At 37.6% G+C, this 15,053-nt stretch overlaps 1 protein-coding gene across 1 annotated transcript in view; it reads right to left on the bottom strand.

Moving 5' to 3' along the window:
- The window catches only part of ZFAND3 (zinc finger AN1-type containing 3), a 134,398-nt gene that overhangs the window by 34,700 nt on the left and 84,645 nt on the right, over positions 1-15,053 (bottom strand). Inside the window, exons 4-5 of the mRNA XM_064708898.1 lie at positions 12,378-12,557; positions 1,548-1,613 (exon numbers count right to left, since the gene is read on the bottom strand). Of these exons, the coding sequence (XP_064564968.1) occupies positions 1,548-1,613; positions 12,378-12,557 (246 nt within the window). The remainder of the gene's footprint in view (positions 1-1,547; positions 1,614-12,377; positions 12,558-15,053) is intronic.

Raw genomic sequence — 15,053 nt, 5'->3', positions numbered from 1 at the left:
ATCAAATTAAGGTCATCTCCTCCTTTTCTTGCAAAACACACTAAATGAAAAACATAAAAGCACGTACAGACCAAACAAGAGCACAAACTGAAAATAAAAGAACTACTGAGCAAAGTTAGCCAAGACATTTTTCAATATGTCTTGTGGTTTCATCTGCTTCACTCCAAGGAGCCTTTACTGGTACCATTTCACACTCCAAATAATGAACTTACATTTCTTTTTGCTAAGCACACACACACACACAAATTTCCAATAGTACTTTCAGTTTACTGTATCTGTAGCACTACAGCAAGCTTTTAAATTACTCTGCCATGAAAACCAGCTAAACATTACAACAGCTAACATATAAAGAAAATACAATTTAGAAATACTGTGAGCAAAGCAGATCGTTTTCAAGGGATACAGTGGCAAACATTCCATCTTGTTTAGATACACATCCATGGCTACACAGAAAAGAAAATCCAGTCTCCCTGTTTTGAAGAACTATCTTCCAGTTCCAAACTCAGTTCTTTGGCAAAAACCACTCACTGTCACAGATTATCATGTCCTGCTTGAGAAGTCTGCCTCTGCAGCAAGAGCAAGTTAAAGCAGCTTCTCTGTAACCTTCCTTCACTGCAGAACAAGCCAACTTGTATCACCACACATCTGCTGCAAGCTAACACCACCTGTGGAATAACTACAGTTCAGCACAAACAGTGACTTGAAAGACTTTTTGAAAGAATGACTTCAGATGAAATTTCCCCTGAACTCCTTAAAGAGCAAGAGCCCTTACTCAAACTGGAATACCCTTCCTTTCTGCACATAAATGCAAATATAGGCAAAAATTATTTTGGAAACACAGACTGCAAGAACATTACCACTACCTACACACCCACTGCTCCCCAGGAGATTATGGCTTCCAAGAGTGGTCTAAGAATCATGTGAGTTTTCCTTAATCCACGCAAAACCAAAGCCTGCAGAAGACCTGAGCCAGTGCAGGTAACTTGGCTGCCTGACTGAATGAGTGCAGATGTGGCTCTTCAGGACAGATCTGATTCAGGAGCAGTGACTTCAGCCTGGCAATGACCTAACAAGTCACTCCTAATACCAGCTCTGTGAGACATTATCCATCTACATCCTGCATATAGAAATAAAGGCATCAAAAAGGACCCAAAGCAGGTAAAATTTAGTCTCAAAGCAAAGATCAGACTGCATCTTCAATCAGGGAAAGTCAATGTACTCACAACAGTTTTCTACTCAATACTTTGCATTTCAAGGGCAGGATTTCCAGAACGCTGTCACAATCATTAGACTTAAACAGATTACTCCTGTATGTCTTGTTTTTACAAAGATTAACTGAAAACAGAGTGTATTTATAGAATTATGTTTAACAGGATTCTCAGATGAACTATCTGCCATACTAATCCTTTTATAGGTATACTTCTGTCAGCAAAGTAACTATGTATTTTCATTTGGCATTTGCAGGTGCAATTATTACCCTTTTCTATTAAACTATAACTACTCAATACAATGCAAAACCTAATTTCTTTATCCCAAAAAGCACATACCTGAGTCACAAGATCTTTTGGTTGGTGTGGTTAATGAGGCATGAGCTGTACCTGTGCATGGCCCACCTGAAAAAGAGAAGATTGTGTGTCTCAAAACACCACCTATATTTAACATTTCCAACCACATCGAGATTATACTTAATAACATAAAAAACACAGAGGAGCACTTGTCTTTGGAGAGCATATATGGAAGTAGTTCTACTCTCAGTACTTTTTTCCCAGATTAATGTGAATGTCTTGTTAAAAAAAAAGAAAAAAAAGAAAAGTTGGGACAAAGTTACACTTTAAAATATACTTTATAAATATTTCAAGAGGCATTTTTAGGAAAATATACACAGTAATTGCAATGCTAGAAATGTATTTAAGTGACCCACAAGTAACACAAGGGACAAAGTCATCACTTCTCTGATATCAAATCTTGCTACTGACTCCAGTGAGATAACAACTTTGCCTCTGATCTTGTTCTCATTATGTGTTCTAAGTGTGGCACAAGCATATGCTAACAAGCTCTTTTCCATGTTTAAGGTTTTTCAGCTCTGGACTCTTGCCCACTCATCTGGTATCTGCTTGGTAGTAAATTGCTTTCTGCCTTTTTTCTTAACATGCATCATCGCTGAGGAGTTCTCCAGAGATCTTGTTAAAATAGCAACCAATTGAGTGCACACAGTGACTTGCAGGAAAAATAAATAAATAAAAATAAACTCCATGCAGAGAAGCCAAGACAAATTGACAGTAGCACTGCCAATGGTAATACACATCATAGCTTTGAAAATTGAATATTATAAATGGGAAGATGGTAGAGAGCCTGAAATTGCGTTAGATCTACTAGAGTTTGGCTATCAAAATACCATAATCAAGTTTGCACTAAACTGCTGGTAATATAGTAATGCTTGCTGGCAATACAACAGAGCTTAGTATAACAGAATAACCTTTAACATTAAGTCTTCATGCACTGAAAAATACTAAAAAAATACTAAAAAAACTTCTTCCCTTCCCCTCCCCCCCCCCAAGTCTTTGAATATCTGGAAAGCAGCAGTATGACTGTGGAAATGCTTTTACCTTTTCAAGTATTTTCAAGCCTGGCTTGTTAGTAAAGTGGTTCTTTTTGCTCCTCTCTGGGATGCTCCCCCTTGAAGTTTTCCTTTCTTTCTCTTTTTCACTACGTTTCAGGTCTCAGGAATTTTGTCTACCTTGAAATACTCACAGCATTGTAACTCTTAAAAAAAAAATCTGCAGTTGAGGGGGAAAAACGTGAGTAACTTTCTTTGTTGCATTTGATTTCAATGAAGTCCACTTGGGAACAGAGTTTTACACTCAATTTTCCAGAGAAGGATCAATAAACTTGATGAGTTTATTGTTCTCCCAACAAGTTTCTCCAGCAACACACATCATTTCCCACCTGTGTGATGGACAATCTTTCAACAGGTGGTTACAATGGCCAAGAAGCAAATTCTTGGCCTGCAGGCCAACATTGAGGGCACGCATCAGGGCCTGGTCAGTGGTTAAGGGAAGCCTCAGGATATGGGAAACTATTGACCCTGACATAAGAAATTGCTGCTTGTGACAGGCAACAGCATCAGTAGCTGGCAGATGCTACAGACAGTGATGCAAGGCACTGTTGGATTCTCCAGGCTGGCAAGGAGGGAGCTGGTGAGAAATGGCTGAACTGTACAGGCAGGGGGAGGGGAGTGGTGGGGACTCTATGCAGGGTCAAGTCTGCATATGAGAAGAGACAAGCTTGCTTTTGCAGTAAGGAGCACTGGGAGTCCCAGGGTGGGTCCTTTCCTAGGCAAAAATAAAGCATCATGCATGAGTGGATGGAGCATCCTGGTATCACCAAACTGGCACTGGCTTAAAGCCTGACAGCACTGGCAAGCAACGACCTCTTCTCAACAACCAGAAATGGTGAAGTAAGCAGAAATAATTTTTTACACTACAATATTTTCAATTTTTTTATATTCTGGCCTAGAAAAAATTATCTTGATCTATGTTAGTACTGCTGTTGCAAAAGGCTCAAAAGATGTTTAGTGTAGGGGTTGGTGCACTTGAGGAAGAAAATCAATACTGAAACAAAATCCTTACCAAGTTTTCTAGTGAAACCTTCTGCATATTCAAAAACCTACAGAGCAGGTCTGTTAAGTCAGTCTTTACTTTCAGACACCAAGTATTTGGTTTCAATATAAAATGTGTGTAAGCAATAAATTCAACAGGGTACAGAATTTCAATGAACTGACTTTAGATGCAGCTGCCTCTTAAAATGCAGCAGCTCTTCTGTAAATAATTTTAGTAACATCCTCCCAGTTTTCACTGAATAGACAGTGAGAGGCATCATCACTGTGGACTAACAAATAAGACTAATCCTTTCAATTATTGCAAAGTAAATATTTACAGTAGCTGATACTTTCAGCATCCAGCCAAATGTAAGAACTTTATTTCTCACTCTCTAAAGTACAATAAGTTGGTACGCATTCTGCACTTCCCTTTGTCAGATTTCTCCTGTTATTTATTCTTCCCTCATTAGGTATGGCTTCCATACAGCTTTGATTTGTATAGCACAGCACCAGAGTTTCAATAAAGAGCATCCTGGGATTTGCATGCATGTACACTAGTGCCTAATAACCAGTGAAGGCAGCACACACTTTGCCACTTTTCCTTCTGCTGCTCCTTTTGTTCCACCATTAAAAATGCCATGCATAATTCAGTGCTGTGGGCTTGGCTGTGCAGCTCTATGTGGAAGTCACTACATGGAATCTTTTGGTATACATAACTGCTAATTCCAGCACCTTCGTATTGTTTGGAACAGGACAGTATATTTCTCACAGCTTTGACAAAAATTCTGTGTGTGAAAAAGAAAAGGGAAGTCATAACAATAGAACACCAGTCTATCTTGACTATTCACAAAGGTAGGCTTATAACTTTGTATGATTCAGGATATATCTGCATTTTCATTGCCAAAAAAGTAAAATTTTCAAGGTTATTTAACTGTGCTATATAAAACACTTCAGTGCACAGTGAAAGGCCACACACGTCTAGCTTCTAACATAACCCACAATGCAGTAGAGCTCTTTTTGCTCAGCACAAACAAGACATTAAAATGGAAGGAAAGAAATATCTTTCAACTCTATATCCAATTAACAGAAAACACAACAGCTTCTGCTCCTGTTTTTTCCAGTATATGGTTTCTGACATTTGCAACTCCTCTTTCAAACAAAAGCAGTCACTGACCAGGGATAACGTAATCCCAAGAGAAGATTATTATAAATGCAAAAAATACTAAAAGCTACTCAAGAAATCAGAAGAATTGTGAGAATTCTGAGAATCCTCAAGTTTGCAAATTCAAACATAACATTAACAAAGGACAAAACAAGATAAACCATATCATATATTATTAATACAATAGGTCTTGTTAATGTAGTTACTTTGTTATTGGCTTCTGATATCCACAGCTTTCCATAACTTACTGTTAGCTGTACTCAAAATATATTGATTAGAAAAACAGATTCAAACCTAATTTCTCTAATTATCCAAAGTAGTACAATTTTATATATTGCTTATACTTCTATGGATACATTAATATTGCTATTATTTACTATTCTAGACTAAATTCTAAATTCTAATGTGTAAATTGTCTTTTAGAAAGCTCTTCTGCATTGTCCATCTCCCTTCCTGAACTATGTTAACTGCAGCCAAGCAGTATTTGTCCTGAGCATGTCTCTGAGTCAGGGCAACTTGCTGTTTCCCTTTCCTCAACTCTGTAAAGTGAACTGACCCCACTCAGTCAGAGCCTCCTATGCAGGAAAAAAGTTCAACACCAGGGTGTTCAACCCCCTCTTCTTGCTGTTTGGAGAAGCACTAAGTTTGAGCCCAGAGGACACGCATCACGTGGGTTTGAAGGGCACTCAGAAGCACATTGTGCAGAGAAACAGATGCAGAATGGAGCAAAACTAAGTTAACACATGAGTAAAAAGTCTAAATTACAGTAATACAATGAAACAATTTCAGATGCCACAAAACCTGCAAGCCAGACAATGAACAAACATGAAAAATACTGAATCTCAGTAACATTTGATCATGGCGATGTAAGGACAGAGGAACCTCTCTTAGAGCTTTTGGTACTGTGCTGGCTCCTCCCTAGATAAGCCACACTGACCCCTTGAATACAACAGGCTGGCAGAAGGTAATAAGTAAGAGCTGAATTTCCTTGGACAGCAGTGTTCTAGCCAGGACAGGAACAATTTCATGCCTATTTGCAATACAGGAAAGAACCCACCTTGGGAAACCTGTCCAAACCAGTAACCTAGTTGTACATTCCCTGAACTGGGAGAGATTTAACCTAATTAATCTACACAATTGAGTATGAGGACAGCCATTGATTACGAACACCAATACATAAACAAAAGGAAACATAAATATTTAAGTTAAGTCTGCACAGACAAGCTATCCTATCTTTAAGGAAAAAAGGCAGAAGAATTTTATAACATTTAAGAACTGCTTATTTGCTGCAGAATGGGCAAGATGCATGATCATCTAAGTGATGTCATTACTACACAGATAAGAGGATTATATCACATAAAAATATTTTTTTAAAATCTACTTTTACAAATCAGCCTTTAGGTACCTTGTGGATTTTTTTCTGCTTGAAGCTTTTGAACAAGGAAATGAAACCTGTACTGCTTTGTTGCTGAATTGATGGTAAATTTAACAACTGTAATGAAGTAAAGGGAGACAGGATTCGGATTCCACCTTCTCCTTTACTATTGTCTCACTGGGTAACCTGTTTTTCCTCAGTAACAGATGCCATATTCTCCTATTTTGTAGGTGTAAGTTGAACTGTAAAAAGTGCTTTTGAAACCAGCAGTTAAATAACATTTTATAAATAATTTTATTTAATCTCAATAGTTGTGCAGCTTTGACCCACATTTTTCCAATGTGACTGTGTTTCTGTTTTGTGTTCCATGGGGTCCTTTCACGCTAATAAACGGGACCCTAGGATACACAGTCTGCTCTGCATGTGAAGTGACTATAAATCAGAAGGAACAATTAACAGTGGTATAACATCCCTGGCCTTCATTATGTTTCAAATTATCATGCCACAGACGTGGAAAGATGTGCTCATTTAATAAATCTTTGTGCCAGACCTTTGCTTGTCAGAAAACACATATATTTTCTTTATATGAAACTGAGACTGCATGGAATAGATGGAAACTTACAGAATATCTTCACCAAAGAAAAGATGATGATGACACTTCTTATTCAAATTTCTAACTGCCTTTATGTCCTGTACTGGCACCTAATACTGGTGGCACTTCTCAAACCACAATTCAATATGGTTTTACATTTGATAGAATTCTTACAAATTCCCATATGAAAAGTGCTTGCATTGCTATTGAAATATATGTATTTTGTGACAAATATTTTAAAAAAATCAGATTCAATGATAACCAAATTTAAAAACTGAGTTAATTTTAACATTAAAAACAGTACCAAAAGACTATTTGTAAATAGGTTCTAATGAAAACAAGGCTAAAAATAAAAAAATCCCAGACAATGTAAAACAACTTTTACTGTTACCTAATTTAATAAAAGCAAAAGCCTGAGAAAATAGCTAGTTCTTGTTCTGTGGCATAGAAACCCAAAGATGCCTATAACATCAAAAATCAGACAGGTGCATATCTTGTATTAGAGATGTGTCCACTCTTGCTTTGATACAAGACACAAAATTGATTACAATGAGAAAGAACACATGACAGTCTTGTGAGTTGATAAAGAAAATTAGAATTATTCACCATCATCCAAGTTGCAGGTTTCTCAGTTATGTTTGGGTATAGGTTTAATTTAATACTGGGTCACGTGAGTCACAAAGGCTTCACTGTAGCCCAGCACAATTTTACCAGTTACTGCATTCTTTTGAATCAGAGAAAAACATAAAAATTGGTATTATTGAGAATAAATCAGGTTAGCAACAAAGCAAATTACTTTCTACAACCATGTGTGACAAGCAGGACAAAAACAGGCAGCTAGCTTGGTCTGTTTATACATTTACTAGTTCCAGAAGTGGGTATGCATGTAACCTTCAGTCAGAGATGAGCCAGAGAACAAAGCTCCCCACTGACTGAATTAGGAAAAAAAAAATCAAAACCCAAACCAAAAACAAAAACACAGCCCCCACCCCCCAGAAAAAAGCCTGAAAAAACTCAAAACAAATGAAGACAGAAGAAAAAAACTGACTGCTACTGCAATAAGCAGCTAAATTCTCACAGTCAGGTCATTTAAAAAAGTATACAATGAATAACATCCAAGAACAACTGTCATTTTAAAAATCACTCTCCTTAAAAAGCACAAATTGGAGTTAAGGATGTCATCATAATAACTCAAAATATGAAGTATTTTCAGAGCACACAGAGAAAAGCTGTCATCTAGAACTCTACTCACAAACCCAGGCGAAATACAAAAACCATGAAGTTGTTATGAATTGGTAGAAACCTTTTGCACAGTGTCAGAGAAAAGGCCATTCAGCAAGAAAGAAGCAAAGAAAGAATGCATTTGTTCATCCATTTTTCACAAAGTTATGTTGAAAAAAATGACATATATTTTTATTTTATTCCAAAGAGAAAAAATACCATTACTTTTTGAGTGCTATAGCCTATGTGGCTTTTTACACAGTCATGCTTCAGCAAGCAATAAAATTCAGAGTATAAACATCCAATAGGTGCAGTAGGAGAACCAATCTCTCACCTTTCTGCCAGATATCTCTTATAGAAGCCTACTGCATCTTTGTCTAGGACTAGTACACTTAATGTACATTAACTTCAATAATATTACTCCATAACTGGGGGTATTTCAGTGCTTCCACAGCACACAAATGCTTAATAAAATAAAGATATTATAAAGCATTTTTCTAACATTATCTTGCCAATTTAAATGTTCAAGACAAAGGTGTTTTCATTTTGATGCGCAATGGCTCAAGTTATGAAGGGTATACAAACACTAGCCAAAATTTGGAGACATCCAGTCATGAAATACCTTTGTATTTGGGGATCTAAAACTCAGCCCACAGAGAGGTAAGGTGTGGTCAGTGATCATCACCATCTTTCTGGGCTGAAATCTCCAGTGTGTTTTCTGACATTCACAGCAGTAATGATCTTTGTTTATCTTCTTATAAATTCTTCAACACAGGAATGAAAAGCATTTAACTCTTTTAGAAACAGCAGATATTCCTTTTGTCCTTTTTCAAGTGTGGTTCTTGCTATTCAAGAAGGCCAAGGAAAGTTAAGCACATAATTAAAATAAAATCCTGTCAGCTGAAGCTAAAAACTACTGAAATACCAAATCTGATCAAGCTGCCACAGTCAGTGCTCTTCACATTGACATTTCTCCTGTCACATAACAACACAGTTAATTTCAAACCTGCATGGAACCAGCTTTAGCTCTGCTCATACAGTGACAGAAAAATGATGTGACAGCCCCAAAGAAGGCATTGAAGGCCTGAAACTAAGCAAAATTATTCCATGTGCAGTGTGACCTTTTCTCTACCAAAATACATAGAACCTTGCTTAATAAGCTGCCTTTTTTTTTAAAGAATGTTGGTGGCTGAAGGTAAGGACAGAGAAGTGAGGGCCATTGTCAAATCCATTTTTTCCTCTCTGCTAAAAATAATCAAAAACCTTGCCCACCCAATATGAAAAGGAAATTTTTGACAGAGGAACTGGCTGATATAGTGACTGATGCTAAAATAACTACCATTAGGAGCTCCTAAATGAAAGGAGGACATGGAAGGAAAAATGTGAACAGATTAAACTTATCTGCACGTAAAGCAGCAATAGAACAAAAGTTAGACTGATTTAACTACCTGTTAAGAAATGGATCAGTAAAATCCATGCAGCTCTAAACTAACTACAGCTATACCGATATCAATATTACTCTTTGTCTGTAAGTTTATTTCAGAAAATTTACTGCAACTGGAGACCTGAAAGTTTTGGAAAGAAACAGGCAACTCAAGAAGTATATCTGAAGGGGGAAAAAAAGAATTCCATAGAATTCCCCCCTCACCAATTTCAACAGAATTTTTTAAAAAATCACTGATTAGTAATATATCATAAAAGATCAAACACATGTGAATGAGGGCAAAAAATTACTGAAGTTGTGTCACTGTCTCTGTGTATAATTTTTTAACACATTTTTGTTGACTGTTATAACATTGAGAACTACTGGGTATAAATTTTTATCTCATTTTTGTTGACTGTAAATATAATACTGAGAACTACCTTTCCCCTGTAAGGGGGAGAGATATTAGGAGGCACAGCAGCCATTGTGGTAGGTAACTCTTCAGAACTGAGGCTGGGGGGAGATGGAAAGTCACTACAACCTGGTTGCATATGTAAGACACTCAGGAATGCAAATGCAACTCTCACATAAAATCAAAACAGTAACAAAAACCCACACAAATACTTGCACACTGCCAAACTGAACTCCTGCAAAATATAGTTCAAGGAAATTTTCTGTTACGCAATTCATTCTGTGATAAAAAGGAAATAACTATTTAAAAACAAGTACAAAAACCCCTTTCACTTTTTCTGACACAGAGTATGAACACGTGATTGCTATGGTTTTCTTCAGTTGTTGTAACATAAATGACTTTAATTGCCTAAATGACTTGCTGCAGTTTTGTCCCCTCTGTTTACCCTGTGGACTCAAGTACTGTGGCAAATGCCTTGATGCAAGACTCTCCTCAAAATCTTGAAAGGAAAGAGAGGTGAGTGGAACGGAATATGAGGATCCTTCCCGATTAGATCAATTTTCCCACACTTGGATAAGGATTACCACAGTGATTCCATACAATGATTTCTGGTGAATTACCACAATTCTATTCAGAACAGAACACAGCTGTATGCCATCACACACAGTGAGAAGTATCAGTCTTTGAAGAACACAGCTGTACTAAGAGCAGTGCATACTTTACAGAATATGCTGCAAAATAAATAAATATTGCACAGAAAAAGATAAACTAAAATCCACAAGACATTTAAGTCTGGGCATTCTTCATTAAAGGAAAGAACCTTGCACAATGAGGTCATTATCCATCAGAAAATCTCCATCTGTACATAATTATTTCTGATAAATGATATTAAGCTTCATTAAAGAAGTAGTGAGGATGTGAGAGAAGGCAGAGCTGTAAATAAATCTCTCCACTGTATTTCACTTAAAAACATCCCAGCAGGAAGTCATAAAGAGAGTTTTTTTAATAGGCAATATTTTCAAATGCTCTGCAGGCTGTGCTGCCTAATATCCATCACGTTCAGTGTATGCTCACAAGCTCACAGCAATCCACAACGAAGGACACTATTTAATTTCTTTCCCATTCCTGCAATCACCTTCCCACTTAACCAAATCTTTCTCAGGCACAACAGAAACACTTTTTTGTAACACAATTTCATTTCTACCTGAACAAATTTTCAGGAAAGCTGACCCAGTAAGCACTACAGAAGCACCCTGTGACACTGGCTAATAAGCGAGCGAGGTGCCCCAAGTCCCCAGCACTGTGACGGCCCAAATGTGCTGCTGGAGCATAATGTGCTTTCCTGAATTCCCCAGGAAGCTTGTTTTAAGGCCTTGTTTTTACAGCAGGGTACAGGTTTCTCCTGAAGAAGCAATGAGCAGAAGGAAGAGATGGAAGGGTGGTCAGCAGCAACTGTACACACAAAGCAGAGACAAGAGTTACAGGACAAGTTTAGTCTTATGACAAGAACTCATCACTGAACACCCACATTTGAGCACTTGTATTTCTCACAATGCAAGAGAGATAACATCATCACAGTTTAAAAATTTTACTTTAATTAGTCCAATACTTTGTCCACAGCCAACCTGCATAATTAAAAACTATTAATACCTGTACACAGAATAAATACTTGGGCAACTCAGCAAAACCATCCTAAGCAATTAGTTAACACAACTGAAAGCAAGATGGGTTAGTCCTAGTGCTTTGTCAACATTGCTATTTCCAGCAGTTGCCTAAATGTTCAAGAACCAGAGTCGCTCTTGCAAATTTCCTACTGAAAAACAAGCATATTTTTGCAATGTGTAGATGTGTTCACTAGCCACAACCTAACATAATCTCAGCTCAAGGGGGTTTCTCTCCATAGAGCACCTTCTAAAATAAATCTACTACTGGAGAAAAACGAAACTACAAATTACACACTGGAGCTTAGGTTGTAGAATGCAGATTTTACAACTCAATATATTAGATGCAAAATGAACTTTATACAGAGGTTTAGAATAATTTAAAAGTCAATTTTATCTCACTGTGTTTGCTAAGCATTCTAACTTACCTTCAGGGAGAATTTTTGCCTGACAGTTCAATAAAGACAAAAGATAGGTCATGAAAGAATAGATAAATTACCGCACAAAACAAGTTATATTTATATGCAAGTAGCAATCTAGACAAACACACATTACAGTTATTGTTCTGTGCAACTACCTTAATTAAAACCCAACATCTTTAAAAGTCAAATTTCATAAGATACTGGCACTGATGCTAGAATATACACATAAATTTACCACTAATGTGAGGAGTTTCTCACAATTAAATTCTTTCCCATGCATCAAATAGCTTACATATATATGAAATACAATACATCAAATGCAAAGTTACTTAAAAACTCCTATTTGTTCTTCAGTTATAGCCATCAATGTCTATTTTGTGAACAGCCTCTAACCTTCCCCCTCACCCCAAAAGCCAGGGCAATAACTTCCACAGGAAGTCAGTCAGTGAAACATAAACCCGAGCAAAAAGTTTATGCCTCCTTTGCTTTCACCTAGGACTTGTGCACTTACATTCCTCTTTGCTGGGTGAAGTTACATTCAGTTCTGTCAAAAGTTGCTGGTTGGAGTTAGCGGCCTGTGTGGTTAGAGAGGTATTGCTGTTGTCACTGTTCGTTTCCCCAGAGAACAAATCTGACTGGCTGTTGCTTGTGCTGGGAGTAGAGTCATCGTCTGGCTGTTTCTTCTGGAAATCTAGCAAAACCAAGATTTCATATGTCACCATACTTGCTCAGTCTAATCATCAAATTTTATGCAAAAACCCCCATGTAATAAAAATAAGCTCAAAACACTGCCAGAGGTATCATCACTTTGATAAACACAAACAGCAGCCTTCAAATTTTTACTTCAGATTTAAAATAACTTAAAAGTTATTTGTTGGAGAAAAAACATTTTCAGAATTCCACAAAGGTCTTGTTTCCCCAGCCATCCAAGAGCATTCAAAGCTTACCACAGCACACAGTATTATTTTTAAAAGGGTTTACACAAAGCATGTAAAGAAATATAAAGGGAACAGACATCCAGTGAGGGAAGAACCAAGGCAGATAATACAACACTATGGGAATGTTACACTTTTCACTACTATTTTACAAAATCCCATCAGAAACAGTTTTGGCAAAGTCAGCGTAGACAGCTACAGTGCCAGGTCAGCAGTGAGAGCTGGTGAGGATTGCCTCTGCATCACTGGTTTATGGGTATTTGGGGTGGAATGCAGGGGAGGAAGTGGGTGGAAGTTTGGGGTGTTTCCTCCTTCCTTCACTTACTCCAACAACATTGGCACTAAAAGCTGCCAACTGATCTAAGAGCAGAGAGTTAGGCATGGAAGGTAAATCACTAAAATACACTGAAGATGTGTACAAACAATTTGGCTTCAAAGTTTTCTTTTTTTATCAGCAAATGTCAAGTCACACTTGTCTCCAAACTGCCCCCATAGTCCAAATCCCATGTGTTTGCCAAATGCCACCCTCCAGCTTACCTTGCCTCCAAACCAGATTCAGGTTTGAGGGGAAATATTTTCAAATGCAAATTCCCCATTGAAAGCTTCTTCCCGCATCTACAGTCCTGATATATGATTGATTATAGCATTAGTCTAACAGCTACACAACTGGATTTCAGTCTGGCACACTCTGCCTCTGGGAAGCACACCTTCCAAGTGCTTCCAAGTGAATTTTGGTTTGCTTAGCATCTAGCTCTCTCATGTCTTCCTTGTAAAAAGACAGCTGAAGTGCACCACCACTTGGTATCTAAGTACATTTTTTAAAAATTACATACAAGGGCAGAATTTATTCAATACATAAATACATAGATAAATCAATATTTGGTTGCTCATTATTATGGCATGACAGAGAAGAAAACAGAGCAGTCTATAAATATTTGCAGATGATGATGTGTTAGAAACACAGATTGCCAACATGACTCACTGGGATTGGGAAGCACTACAGTCAAACAGCACCTGAATGCTGATTTAGGATTTAAGTGATTTGTCAGAAATTAAGCCTTAACTTCTGCTGGGGAAGAAGTTAAGAAGTCCAGATAGGGGAGGAGCAAACTCAAAGCCAGGGAGGAGGAGGGGGAGGATGAGGAGAAGGAGGGAGAAGGTGGCAGACAGGAAATTATCCACCTCCAAAATACAGCTCTGAAAAACCAATGGGAAGCTTTTTGTCAGGGATGAGTTACAAGACTCAGGAAGATGTTCTACTCAGGCCTCACTAGGTATCAACAAAGTCTAACCCAAAATGGGCTTCTGGATTTTATTTGTGTGTTTGTGCAATCAAGAAGGCTTCAGACACTTTTCTGCACCAGCCACAATCAGACAGCTGCAGCAATTGTAACAGTTCAGAGCTGCTGCAGCAAAATCCACCACAGCAGTGAAATGCTCTTTGCCTCCCTTAACCCATGACCTCCTGTTCAGAACTAACTTTTACTCAGTCTGCAAATCAATTAACTTTCAAAAAAGTTTTAGCCTGCTCAGTTGAGTGGAACACAAGAACACCTCCTGCCCCTGTTTTAGCCCGTTCTTCATTATAGACAACAGTACTTGAGAAAAGCCTTAAGATTGATGATCCCAAGCACCCCAAACACAACTGTAACTGAAGCTTGCTTTGAATTTCATCCATGTATTGGGCAGCATTTGGCTTCTGTAAACCAGGACTCTCATTAACACAAATAACTTGCAGATCACCTTGCTCTTCCTGCAAGCACCATAAAAGTTGGCAGTATTTCCAGGAGAGCTGAGCCTGAATAAATCCAGTTAAGCCTTAACTGCTTAACAAATAAAACAAAAATACACACATGATACAGGCAAGACCCTGGCAAGTTTTGAAAGCTAAGCTTTATTCTGATTAAAATCAGAATGCAACTCTGTTGACAGAACAATGACCTCACCTAATAATCTCAATAAGGAAAAACCAGAACAAGAGTTGGCAAGACATTAATCACCATCTGCAGAAGTTCCTATTTAATTGGAAAGGCATGAGAAATACTTTAATTTAATTTTTTTTCATTTTTCCTGAGACTTTCACTAGCAAAATCTGTGCCAAAATGCACAAGGGTGACCAAAAGTCCATGATACTGGTACTGCCCATTCCTAGTTAACGAAATGCATCTTTGCAGTTTTTAACACAAGCCTTCTCCATTTGTTAGAAAAGATGTTTTCTTTTTCCTCTCAACACTGTGTCCCTTTCTCCACTG

The sequence above is a fragment of the Zonotrichia leucophrys genome, chromosome 3 (genome assembly GCF_028769735.1).
Source record: "Zonotrichia leucophrys gambelii isolate GWCS_2022_RI chromosome 3, RI_Zleu_2.0, whole genome shotgun sequence".
Classification (NCBI taxonomy): domain Eukaryota; kingdom Metazoa; phylum Chordata; class Aves; order Passeriformes; family Passerellidae; genus Zonotrichia; species Zonotrichia leucophrys.
This window is presented reverse-complemented; position numbering and strand designations above follow the sequence as displayed.